The 12,544-nt window shown below is 44.7% G+C and overlaps 2 protein-coding genes across 3 annotated transcripts; both read right to left on the bottom strand.

The window, feature by feature from the left end:
- Window positions 1-9,447: 9,447 nt before the first annotated feature.
- On the bottom strand, window positions 9,448-10,787 carry LOC146425044 (uncharacterized). Of its 2 annotated transcripts, none has more exons than XM_085042118.1 (2): window positions 10,517-10,787; window positions 9,448-10,290 (listed from the first exon to the last, which is right to left on the bottom strand). In XM_085042118.1, exon 2 carries the CDS (start codon window positions 10,282-10,284, stop codon window positions 9,658-9,660), a length of 627 nt encoding a protein of 208 aa, XP_084898244.1. In that variant the 5' UTR covers window positions 10,285-10,290; window positions 10,517-10,787; the 3' UTR covers window positions 9,448-9,657. The 2 variants fall into 2 exon arrangements, with proteins under 2 accessions (XP_084898244.1, XP_084898243.1); XM_085042117.1 differs by having other exon boundaries at window positions 9,448-10,326; window positions 10,517-10,786.
- Window positions 10,788-11,287: 500 nt separating this feature from the next.
- On the bottom strand, window positions 11,288-12,265 carry LOC146425043 (uncharacterized). The gene has a single exon (XM_085042116.1). It carries the CDS (start codon window positions 12,221-12,223, stop codon window positions 11,324-11,326), a length of 900 nt encoding a protein of 299 aa, XP_084898242.1. The 5' UTR covers window positions 12,224-12,265; the 3' UTR covers window positions 11,288-11,323.
- Window positions 12,266-12,544: the final 279 nt, after the last annotated feature.

Here is a 12,544-nt window from a genome sequence, read left to right as displayed (position 1 = left end):
ACTCTGTAATGCAGAATCCTGCTGCCTCACCTAAGATGTTTGCTTAAACACCACACCAGTGGCTCCCTTTTTTACCTGGTTAAAAACAAACAAGTTTGGTTGTGTTGGCATTACTCAAACAACTGTAATGGCGTTACCCAGAACAGTAGTGGCCAAATAAGAAAAACCCTATTTTCTCATTGCCAGTTCCGTAAAATCGCAGCCAAGTATGCAAATTTGGAACAGGAAAAGGTGAGAAAGGGATTGTTTTTTAATTCTAGACCAACCTGACAATGTTTAAAAGTTTTCTGTAGAAGCTCATGAAGATTTTGTCATGAACAAGTGTCTCTGAGACTTGAAGGTCCCATGTTTGACATGGTTAAGAACTTGCAGAGAAAGCTTGAGTCAAGCAACTGAATTTGAGCTTACCCTCTAGGTAGACAACTGTTGTTTTAATAAATACAAAAGCTGAATGAGCCAGTTTAGTGGTGGACTTCCCACAGGCAATGCAGAAGGAAGATCCAGTGCTGATGCTAATCTTTTAGTCTCCCAACATAGTGTTGACATGGTAATGAAAGACTTTATCAATATGAAAATAACTACCTTTGATTAAAAAAAAAATTTGAAAGACCCAAACCATCCTCTCACCTCCTATGTTTTCCAGCACTATCAAAATAGAATGAGAAGTTTTCAAGGCAGTCAGATACTCCCATTACTCTACTTAGTCTTATCAGAAAACACAGCCCTTTTTATCAATAGAAAATTTTGACCACTCTAACTAAAATCTTCACTAAAAAGTAATAATAGACAAAACGTTCCAGAAGATTGCCTGGATGCTGTCTGATCTCCTTGGGGGTTGTAACTAGCACAGAAAAATTAAGAAGGTTCAAGGCAGGGTAAAAACTGTCAAAAATGCAAGACAAAACCAAGTGAAATAAAAAAGTTATTTTCATTGACTATGTATGATGTTATCACACAGTGGTAAATAAAAATAAGTCTACACACCAAAAAATCAGTGAAAGGAGCAGGAATTAAATGGATGAGATAATCAGATGTGGATAGTTCTTGCATGATTTTACAGTGGACCACAAGAAACAGAAGATGCAATCTTCTATGTGCAAGCCATCTAGGATGCAGTTCAGACCTACCATGCATGGTATTTAGAAATTGAGTGAAAAGAGGAAAATAGTATTTCTAAATAGGTATTAAAGTACTTACTAATTTTTCAAGGTATGGAAATTAATTGCTATAAAAAGAAACTCTCATATTTTACAACTGTTTCTTTACCATCAAGATATTTAAAATGTCATTTTGTAATTGATCTTGGCTATGACTGAGCAGCACATATGTACTATCAGGTAGTTCCCATTTCTTTGCTGTATGATTATTTTTAAAGCATAAAAATCTGTCAAACAGTTCATGATCTGTAGTGTTTTCTAAAAAAAAACTAGAAGAAATGGGAACTGCATTAAATGAAAAAATAGTGAAGGCAAATAGCTGTATGATTACTACTTAAGCAATGAATATTAGGAAATAATTAAGTATTTTTATTTCTGTGCCTGTTGGAGAATAGTCCAAAATCGGTGAGATTATGAAAATACTCCACTGAATTTGGTTGGATTTGGATCCCCTGGATGTAAAACTAGTATCAGTTGGTTAATAGCTGATGCACCCACTGTGCTTATATCCTAAGCCACTGGAGATGAAAAGTCTGTAGTATTTTTAAATCGAAAAGATAATGGGTGCCACAGAGACTTTCCAACAGGAGCTGCAAAGTGTTAACAGCGGTCAGTTCTACTCTTGGCAACTGGAGTTATGTTTCATGAAAGATGTTTCTTCATCCCAGATGGGGCTTTCCAAGCCAGCTCTTGCTGTTTGCATGGTAATGAGGCACTCCCGAAAGGTGTTGAAAATAGTCAGCAGGACTAATGAGATTTTAGTACATAACTGAAATCAGCATGCCAGCCACATTTCACGGGCTGCAGTCTGTGCCTGCTGGGTGGATGAGAGGTCATGTTCCTTTTTAATTACATGCACCCCATGATCTGTGTGAGAGGTGCAGTTGTTCCAGCTTGGCATTTTCAGATTGGGCAGTGCAGGGCAGTGTTTCAACCCCAAAGAAAAGGGTGGTGCATCTGAATTCTCTAGGGGAAGAGGCAGGAGGAGGTTGGCACAGATGCTAGAGAAAGAGAGATGACAATTACGCACAAGAAGTCAGTATTTCCAATGGTCTGTGTTTCCCCACTCCACTTTGTGATGTGATGGAACACTACATGGTCATGACTCAAAGGTGCTACAACATAAAACTTCTTACCTGAAACCAGGCATTTTTATTCTTCTTACCCAAGAAAACAGGGTGAGAGAGAATAGGACATAGAACAAGAGAATGGAAAATGTGGATGGTAATAGAGAAAGGAAAATAATCCCCCAAAAGTTTGGAGAAAGTTGACATCCAAAGGTGATGGTGTCACCAAGAATTTAGAAACCAGTCTCTGCCCCTGGACCTCCATTCTCTGTCAGGTCTTGCTTTTCCTTTAGACAATGTCTGTTCTGCTGCTGTCTAACTACTTCTGGTTTTTCTGGACCCATCTCTACATGTCTCTGCTTTGAATTGCTGCCTCACCCTTGGCCTTCATGGCAAATTAAATTATGCACCTAAGACCCTAATTTTATGACTGCACTGTACCTAGTGAACCATTCCAAAAGTCTATAAGTATTTCCAGCTAGAGCTTGGAAATCAGACATCAGTTTCTGAAAGAATTTTCTGCCTGCAAGATTGGGCCCTAATTGCTGTACATCGCGACTTGCTACTTGTTAAAAACATGTTCATTAAATTCAGCGCAGCTCACGATTATCAAGATAATTAAGTTTGTAATGGTCCATGTGACACTGAGTGAATAAAAGATATCAGGAATTCCTAGTAAGAGTACAGTCCCCTAAAGACTAAATTCATTATTCTTTGCAATATAAAGTCAAGCATTTTAACCTCTAGGCCATAAATTATTTTCCCAATTTTCTTGGGGAAAACAATGGGGTTGAATAGTCTATCAGATGCTTCTCCCCAGGTAACCCACAGGCACCATGAACCAATGCAAAGGGCAGAAGGTGCAGACTTGTTCTGTCTAGTCTCCTCCAGCTGCTCATGAGCAAGAAAGAGAGCCTGCAATTCACCCTCCAAGTGCTGCATACGCTGCACAATTCCAGCACTTCAGAAAGGCTGCTACTTTAATACATTGCTTCTCACAACCTGCCAGTATTTTAGCAGCATTTTCTCATTTTATCCTTTTTCATTGGATGCAGTACCTGAGTATCAGAGTAAAGCCTCCATCCACTGAAGCTCCAATGTATGGTTATAGTCTAACAAAGAGGGTTTCAGCACCTTATTTTTTGGATTCAAGACCTTAAAGTTTGGTTGCATTATCCTAACATCCTGAGTCCTGTTGAAATACACACACGGGCCAAATTAAAAGTCTTTGGCCATGAACTGAGTCAAATAGGGCTCATGTAGATGGATCCCAGCAGCACAGCAGAGGGAGGGATGAGTCTATTCAAGATGAGCAGCTGGAGGAAACGGCAGTGCTGCACCCTTGCCGGCAGGACCCGCGTGGGGCTGGGAGTGGGGCTTTGTGCCTTACCCCACAACAACCACTGTAAGCACTGCGGGTCCTATGTTGTGGTTTTTTAAGGGAAAAGGATTTCTCAGCAACAGTGGAGTCTAAATTCCAAGTCTCACTTGCAAATCTAGAGCATCGCCCTAATGACAAAACAAAGCCCCAGTGCTTCCCACAAAGGTGCTGGGCAGCTCCTTTACCTGACACATAGACTGAACACAGTGTACCATCACTTTGCCTTAATATACATCTGATTTTTTAGTTGTTCTGGGCTTTTTTTCAGATACTCAGTCTTGTAGTTACAAGTTTTAGGGGCAATAGAGAAAAACAATCCTTTACAGAAATAAATATTCCCTGTCCTGTCCACAAACCAGCTGCTTTAATGTGTGTTTTTGCAAAGGCTGGACAGTTCAGAGCATGACTGTGCTATAATGCACAGTATCTGCTCTTCTTCATGTTGGCTTCAGGCCCTGTGGAGGTCAGTGTGGGCTCAGCCACACAACAGAATGAAAAGTGAAAGAATTGTCAAGGAATCTGTACACAGACACACAGACCTCACCAAAATATTCCTTCTTTCTTGTGTGTGTGTGTGAAGCAACAGATTTCCAAATTCTGCCGCTGTGGAAAACAGAAACTTAATTTAGCCAGTGAGCATGCTGTTTTCGTTCACCTGAGGGACATCCAAGGTATTTTCCTCGTGGTAATTAACAGCTTTGCAACCCCCAAGTGCCTGTAAAGGCACTGTGAAACAAAGAAACTCAGACTTGGAGGAGTGGAAGAAGCTGGAAATGAAAGCCCAGTGTTTAGTTTCATTGGTCTCCAGACAAAAGAAAAAACCTTTCTGAGCAGAGCACAATGACAGTACATAAAAAAGTGTTTATTATTGCACTTAATTTCTGCTAGGTTCAATTTGAAGATTATTAAGTAGTCTTTTGTTTTCACTGGATTCTTTGTCAGTGGGAGTTGGTGCAGTTCTGTGTAAATCAACAGATTTTTGCAAGTGCACATATGTAAGCATGTCAAAATCAGAAAATACATATTTATGAATAGAAGAAAATGTACTTTGATTCTAGGCATAAGTGTTTTGTTTGAAATGTCTGTGTAAAAATGATTCAGCTGCAGCTAAATTGTAAAGGTAGAACGCTAAACTTTCCTCACTGTTATGTTAAGCTTGTACCATATGAGAAACAGGAGCATTGATGTGCTGTTCCATAAGCCATATGAAGTGAAAGAAACACTAAAACTCTGTCCCATTTTTAGAATTCAATTTTTGGAAGAATTTTCCACTGCTGAGAAAGGGAAGTAGCAGTGGGAGGTTTGTGAATGGTCTAGATGATAAATAACTTGAATCACACACAGACTGAGGAGTCACAGTGGTTAAAATCCTCCCCCCTCTTGAAGCTGATGGGAGACTCAGCAGCTGAAGGTGAGAGAACCAACCTGCATGAGTGTGGTTTTGGCTTTCCCTGCAATGTTGCAAGAGCTTTGTAGATCATTTTGTTGGCAAAACAGATCAAGTGCTCTGGAAGGAGAAGGAAAAGCGGGAGCTACTTTTTCTATTGCAAATGACAGTCAGAAATACTCACTGATCTGCATCATTTTCCTTTCCTGGAACCAGACTTTGGGCCTCAGGTTGAAAAGTTTCTCACATGTGTGGAAACAGATGTCCCTAATACACACAACTAAAGAAAAGTTCTGAATCCAAACTACCCTCAGGAAGAGTAAAGCCAGGAAGAGCATTCTGAGAAACATGGTTCATTCACGCACACGTGCAGTTGGAATTCCATCTGGGATGTGTTCATCACTCACACTAAAGGGGTTTCAACACTCTGAGAGAAAACACCTATTAGTCACCACCACGAATCTCTTTTCCAATACTTCTTTCTACAAAATGTTCTAGAAATTCTTGTTACAGGGAGAAGCTGTTTGAGCAACTTTCAGTAAATCAGAGAAGTTTAGTTGAGATTGAAGTGCCACCTTCTTTCTGCTGCATGCAGAGGAACCCCAGGACAAAGAAGAAGGATAATTAAGAAAAATATGAGAGCAAAGGGTTTCAGAAGTTGTGTGTGTGTCAGCAGTGGATAAATGGTTTGCTGATTGAGGTATAATGCCTTTGGGAAAAAAATCCTCACAAAAGTACATTGGTATAATCTAAATGTCCTTTTACTGTGCACCCAATATTGGAAAAAAAAGGAAGTCGTGCTAAATGTAGAAGGAAATTCTGGCATTTCATGTACACACATTAAAAAATGTTTGAAAACCTTAGTATGAAAAGGCAATGAATCTCTCTGCTAAAACTGTCTGTGTCTGTGAGAGATAAGAGGGCAGATGGAAGGAGAAAGAACAGTAATTTCTTTTAAATTATTCTTGTAATCCATTTACTTACAGCACAGCACCTACAAAACACCTTGCAATGGTTGGGCAGATGCTCTGGCAGAAATAAGTACCCTCACTTTTTCCTCACTTTTCCATTTCTTTGCAATTCACTTTCTTTTCTGAAGTAGTGAACTCTTCAACTCAGGTACTGTTCATAGTGACATCCTAATAGGGATCTCTACTCATCAATGCAATAGAAATTATTAACATAAAGGAATTATTAGCATATGAGTATCCACGTGGTTAAACATGCAAGTCAAGTCTTTGGTGGGTTTTCACTCTGGAATTTCTACAGCTCAACTTGGTGGCTCCCATAGCTCTAAAGTCCCCTCTGGTGGGAAAAGCTGCAGAACCCATCACACACTAAACCTTCTGCTGGTCATCACAAGGACCAGCCATTCAAGACCACCAGCCTTGCCCTGCAAAAGAGGGGAGGAGTAACTGTAAAAGATCTGTCTTGTTTAACATTTTTGTTTTGTCCAAAGGAAGATATTCTGGTCAAGCCTATGAAGCACAGCTCCATTCCTGAATTTTGAAGGCAAAACTTCTCAGAAGGAAAAACAATGGGCATTTAAGCTAGTGTCTTTAAAATATTTGTAAGAGGGAATAAATGTTGCTTGTGCTATGTCTAATAGAGCTTGGGAAGTGTAAGATGTATCTCATAAGTTATGAGGAAGGCTTAGGGACAGTCAGGGAGGCTCAAGCAACAGCAGGGACAACAGTGGCAGCTACAGTAAGTTCTGGGGTCTGAGCATGAGAATGAGCTGGGGAGGGGGGTTCCTGGAGTCAGGGACACCCAAGCAAGGGCCTAAGGAAGTCATACAAGGAGCTGTGAGTTCACTTGGCTTGTTCAGCCTGGTGGAGACCTCATAGCTGTCTGCAGCTTCCTCATGAGGGGAAGCAGAGGGGTGGACACTGATCTCTTCTCTGTGGTGACAGTGACAGAACCCAATGGAACAGCATGAGGCTGTGTCAGGGGAGGTTCAGGTTGGGTACAGGAAGTGGTTCTCACCTGGAGTGTGGCTGGGCGCTGGGACAGGCTCCCAAGGGACGTGGTGGCAGCACCAGCCTGACAGAGTTCAGCAAGAATTTGGACAACATTCTCAGGCACAATCCTTGGGATGGGGCTGTGCAGGGCCAGGAGTTGGACCTGATCATCCTGATGGGTCCCTTCCAACTCAGGAAATGAAGTGCTGACAGACCTGCAGGACTAGCAGCTCTCTCAAGCAGGGTGAAATGCCAAGTGTGTTGCCAGGGGTAAACATGGCAGATTGGTGACACAGGAATCTTCAGGTGGTGAGGGGAGCAGTGACAGCAGTGAGTTCTGTGGGCTGAGTGAGAGAACAAGTTGGGCAGGAGGACCCAAAGGGGGACACTTGGAGGTTACTACAGGAGGAGCCTGTTGATGAGGCTTTCTTGCCTTGGCTGCAGACCACATCATCCTCACCAGCTCTCTTCCTGATGGGAGAGTTAACCACCCTGACATCAGCTGGGACAGCAATACAGCTGGCTGAAAGCAATGCAGGAGACTCCTGGAGTGTGCAGAGCACAAATTCCTGCTCCAGATATTGGACACAACAACCGAAGGGAAGCATTACTGGGCCTGCTGGCGCTGATGTGGATGAGCTCATTAGAGAGGTTTAGTCTGGAGGCAGCCTGGGCTGTTGTGACCATGTGCCAGTGAAGTTTGTGATCTCATGGACTGTGGGCCTGGTAAGAATAACCATCAAGACCCTGAAGGTTAGAAGAGCAAACTTTCACAAATTTAAAGAGTTGATGAATGAGATCTCTTTGAAAACTGTCCTTAAGGACACAGGGGCTGACCAGAGCTGGCAGCACTTTCAGGCCACTTTTCTTAGAGCACAAGCACTCTCAATCACGATGTGTAGGAAATCTTGCAAGGCAGGCCAGAAAACAGCATGGCTGAGCAAAGATCTACTCCTCAAATTGAGAAGAAAGAAGAAAATGCATAGCCAGTGGAAGAGGGACAGGTGACTTGGGGAGAGTACTGGGATATGGTTTGGATGCATAGGGACAGCATAAGGAAAGTCATGATGCACGTGGAGCTGGGCTTGGCAAAACATGTGAAGAATAACAAGAAGAAATTCTGTTAAGGGTATAGGTAAGAAGAGAAAGGCCAAGGAGATAATGGTACCATATAAGTGAGAATGGACAACTGGCAACAACAGATACAGAGAAAGCTGAGGTACTCAATGACTTCCTTGCCTCAGTCTTCCCTGGCTCATAGACAGGCTTACCACATCTCCCAAATTCTTGAATTTTTAGGTGGGAGTTGGAGGACTGAAGCTGTGAGCAAAGAGCAGATCCTGGACCACTTGAAACTGATGAAACCACAAGTCGAAGGAATCTGACAACATGCATGCTGGAGAAATCCCATCCCTGAGGGAACTGAGTGCTGTTGTTGCCAAGCCACTCTCCCATCATATTTGAGAAGTCATGGCAGTGAGGCCAAGTGCTTGGTGACTAGAAAAAGGGAAGCATTGCTCCATTTTCAAGAAGGTAAGTAAGAAAGATGTAGAGAATTACAAACCACTTAGTCTGACCTCTGTGCCTGGGAAGAGAAAATTGCAGTTCCTCATGGAAGCACTGTTAAATCACATACAAGGAGGTGATCCGAGACAAACAACATGGCTTTACAAAGGGCAGATCATGCCTGACCACTCTGATGACCTTCTTTGATGGAGGGACTGCAACAGTCAACAGCTCACAACCAGTGCAATTTGAGGTGCATCAGTGCTGTGAGTGAGCAAGTAGGCAGCTTGATCCTGATCTGAATTCCTAACCCTTCTGCTCTGTGGCAGTCCTAGTCACAGAGTGTACAGAGTGGAGGACAACTGTAGTTCAGTACAAAAATTGAATACAGTTTGTCTTGGCTGAGTAATTAATTTTTTGGATCATCTCTGTCTTACTTGAAAGTAACAGTATTCTGGGTCCACCATTATTTTCCAATGATTTTGGTAGTCTTTCAATGTCATCTGTAGTCTGTAACCTGGGCCCTGCCACTGGAGGCATTAAAGGTGAGGCTCTACACAGAGCATACCAGGCAGTCTGTGATACAGCAGAAACCAGCTCCACTTTTCACTGCCACCTTATAAGACGACTGGTAAGAGGATATTCTGGGTGATATTTGGGGTAAAGTGTAAAAAATAGGTGATGTGGAATAACAAAATGTTTTCCAATGAGATGCTAGTGTTGTTGGCACCAAGACAGAAAGGATTTTTCCTCTTTTTATTTTCAGCTGATCATAGTGTGGAAATGCACTTTAGCGAGAAAAGGCACAGCCATACAAAATATTCAGTACAAGCTCTTATAGGTAAGTGTAACATAGAACAGGAAGGAAAATGCAGCATGCAAGCTTCTGGCCTCTTACCTTCATAAACTTTAGCATCCTTGCAAGGGTCTCTTTACATTTTCCAGTTTAGATTTTCCAGTAATGAAAAATAGATCTTTGATCCCAAGCTTGATAGTTGGAATTGACTTTATTTTTGGAATTATTAGTTTTGGTGTAAAGAAGTATAATTTGTGACGCTAGTAGCAGGACATAGAGTAGTACCCTTCTTGGTAGGGTGTGCTACCTGTCCCTGTGCCTCTCAGGGCTTCGGGATGTCCGCTGGCACTGCCAGCATTGGCTCCTTGTCACTCGTGATTCCCTGGAGGAAAGCGATTGTGCCTACTGATGGTGCTCGCTCCTCCTTGAGCGGCCTGGGACATCCCGTTCATGCCTTGCAGCTTGGTCCTCATCACTAGACGTTTCAGAAGTCCAGCTGCTCTGCCATCTGCTGCTGCTTGAAGGGTGATAGTCCTGGGCCTGCCGACCCCGGCTGTGACTATGATGGTTCCGCCTCCGGGACCTGCTGCGGTCCCTCTCCCGGTCCCTGGAATGGCCACTGCTGCGTGCTCTGCTGGAAGATCTGTGCTGCCGGTGGCTTGAGGAATGATGCCTCCTCCTTTCTGCAGAGTGGTGACGAGCTCTCCTTTCTCGATTACGTCTGGTGGAGCTGGTGTGGGGTCCTATTGAGTACACCTCATAGTTATTGTCTCCCACTTTGCGGAGGAGGTATCGGAAAGGCTCCCGGCAGATTGGGCACACAGCTTTGTGGCTGGACCATTCCAGTATGCAAGGAAAACAGAAAGCATGGCTGCACCAGCTCACGGACACTTGGTCATTAATGATGTCCAGGCAGATTGGGCACATTATGTTGTCTGAGCTTTGTGGAGACTCAGCCAGTGGCAGCTGGTCGTTGCTGGCAGTAGAGGTAGAGGTGCCACCTTCTGCCGAGCCCTTCTCCAACGCCATCTGGCACTGCAAACCAAAGAGATGCAAAGCTCCTGGCCTGCCCTAGAGACACAATCCAGAGATGCAGTCTGCAGACGGCAGCCAAGCTGTCCACATCAAGGACTGAAAAGCTGCCCGTCCTACATCAAGGCTGTGCTTGAGCTGCCACAAGTGCCAGGAACTATCCTGGGGCAGACAAGTGACACCAGAGGTGTCTGCATGTGCCAGCTCTCAGGGCAGGGTGGTGACTGACCTCTCTGATACATACAATCAGGAATGTGAAGGTGTAAAAGCAGTTTCTGGCTTCTCAGCAACAGCAGCTGAAGCCTGGGAGTGTGGCAAGTTGCGACCAGCTCCCCAGGTCCTGCTGCTATCACTGCACAGAAAATCCTCTCTATGCCCTCAGAAGGCAGCCAACAGGATGGAGGTTCATCCTTCCTCCACCTACAGATGTCTGTCCTCTTTAGAGGAGGGCAGGCATTCTGACCCTTCAAGGTTGCCCCACACTACAAAAAGGATTGATGTCACACATGTCACAATGACTTTCTGGTGACATCACAGGGCTTTCAGGAGCTATACACAGAGGACACAAGCTCTGGCCTCAGGGAACAAAAGCTTCCCAGGTAGTTCGTCTCAGTAAACTACCTCCTGTCAAGCAGAATCCCCTTGCCATAGTTTTTGTATAAAGTCATGGGCTTCACCATTCATACTCAGCACTACATTCTGGTTTAGGAATAAACCAGCTTGAGGTGTTTCTTCTAGCTTCTACCTTCTAGCTAACTATCTTCCTAACTTTGGTCACCATTACATGGGTCTCTAGATTTTCAGATGTGTTTTGTGATGGAGAAGAAATCTTATGCTCCAAGACTGATGGTTGGATTTGACTTTATTTTTGGAATTGTTTGTAGGGCCAGTTTTGATGTAAAGTGGTATAATTTGCGACACTAGTAGCAGGACTGCGATACCCTTCTTGGTAGGGTGTGCTACCTGTCCCTGTGCCCCTCAGGGCTGTGGGATGTCTGCTTGTTGTCTGGGGTTCTCTGGACGAAGCCCATTGTTCCTACTGACGGTGATCTCTCCTTCCTGAGGAGCTGCGGACATCCTCTTCAGACCTTGCAGATTGTCCTTCATTGTGATCCATCCTCCTTTGCTCTTCTCTCTGTGTTTGTCTCCAAGTGCTGTGGGGCCTCCTCCGAGATCGGCTCCTTGTTGCCCGTGATTCCCTGGAGGAAACCCCTTGTGCCTGCTGACGGTGCTCACTCCTCGAGCGAACTGGGACATCCCATTCATGCCTTGAAGTTTGGTCCCAGCCACTAGAAGTTTCAGAAACCCTGTGATAAGCCCGGCTGTGCCGCCATCTCCTGCTGTGCTGCCATCTCCTGCTGTGCTGCCATCTCCTGCTGCTTGAGGGGTGATAACCCTGGGACTGTTGACCCCTTCTGTGGCCATCATGGTTCCGCCTCCGGGACCTGCCTCGGTCCCTCTCCCGGTTCCTGCTTCCATTCCTTTCCAGGTCCCTGGCCTGGCCACTGACATGCTCTCCTCTGGAAGATCTGCGATGCCGGTGGCCTGTGGAATGATGCCGGTGGCCTGTGGAATGATGCCGGTGGCCTGTGGAATGATGCCGGTGGCCTGTGGAATGATGCCGCCTGCTTCCTGCAGCTCTCCTTCTTCGATTACGTCTGGTGAAGTACACATCGTAGTTCATGTCTCCCACCTTGCGGAAGAGGTACTTGAAGGGCTCTTGGCAGATTGGACAAACAGGACTGAGGTAGGCCCATGCCATTATGCAAGGAAAACAGAAAGCATGTCTACACCACATCACGGAGGTTTCATCCTCAATGGTGTCCAGGCAGATTGGGCACTCAAAACCTCTTCGAGGGATAGCCAGGAGCAGCTGGTCGTTGCTATCAGGAGAGGCAGAGGTCCTACCTTCTGAGAAACCCTCCTCCAATGCCATCTGGCACTGCAAACCAAAGAGATGCAAAGCTCCTGGCCTGCCCTGGAGACACAATCCAGAGATACAGTCTGCGGACAGCAGCCAAGCTGTCCACATCAAGCACTGAAAAGCTGCCCATTCTACATCAAGGCTGTGCTTGAGCTGCCACAAGTGCCAGGGCAGACAAGTGATACCAGAGGTGTCTGCATGTGCCAGCTCTCAGGGCCAGGTGGTGACTGACCTCTCTGACATGTGCAAGCAGGAATGTGAAGGTGTAAAAGCAGTTTCTGGCCTCTCAGCAACAGCAGCTGAAGCCTGGGAATGTAGCAGGTTGTGACCAGC

Source organism: Lichenostomus cassidix, chromosome Z, assembly GCF_008360975.1.
Source record: "Lichenostomus cassidix isolate B80296 chromosome Z, HeHo_3.0, whole genome shotgun sequence".
NCBI classification, from domain to species: Eukaryota; Metazoa; Chordata; class Aves; order Passeriformes; family Meliphagidae; genus Lichenostomus; species Lichenostomus cassidix.
This window is presented reverse-complemented; position numbering and strand designations above follow the sequence as displayed.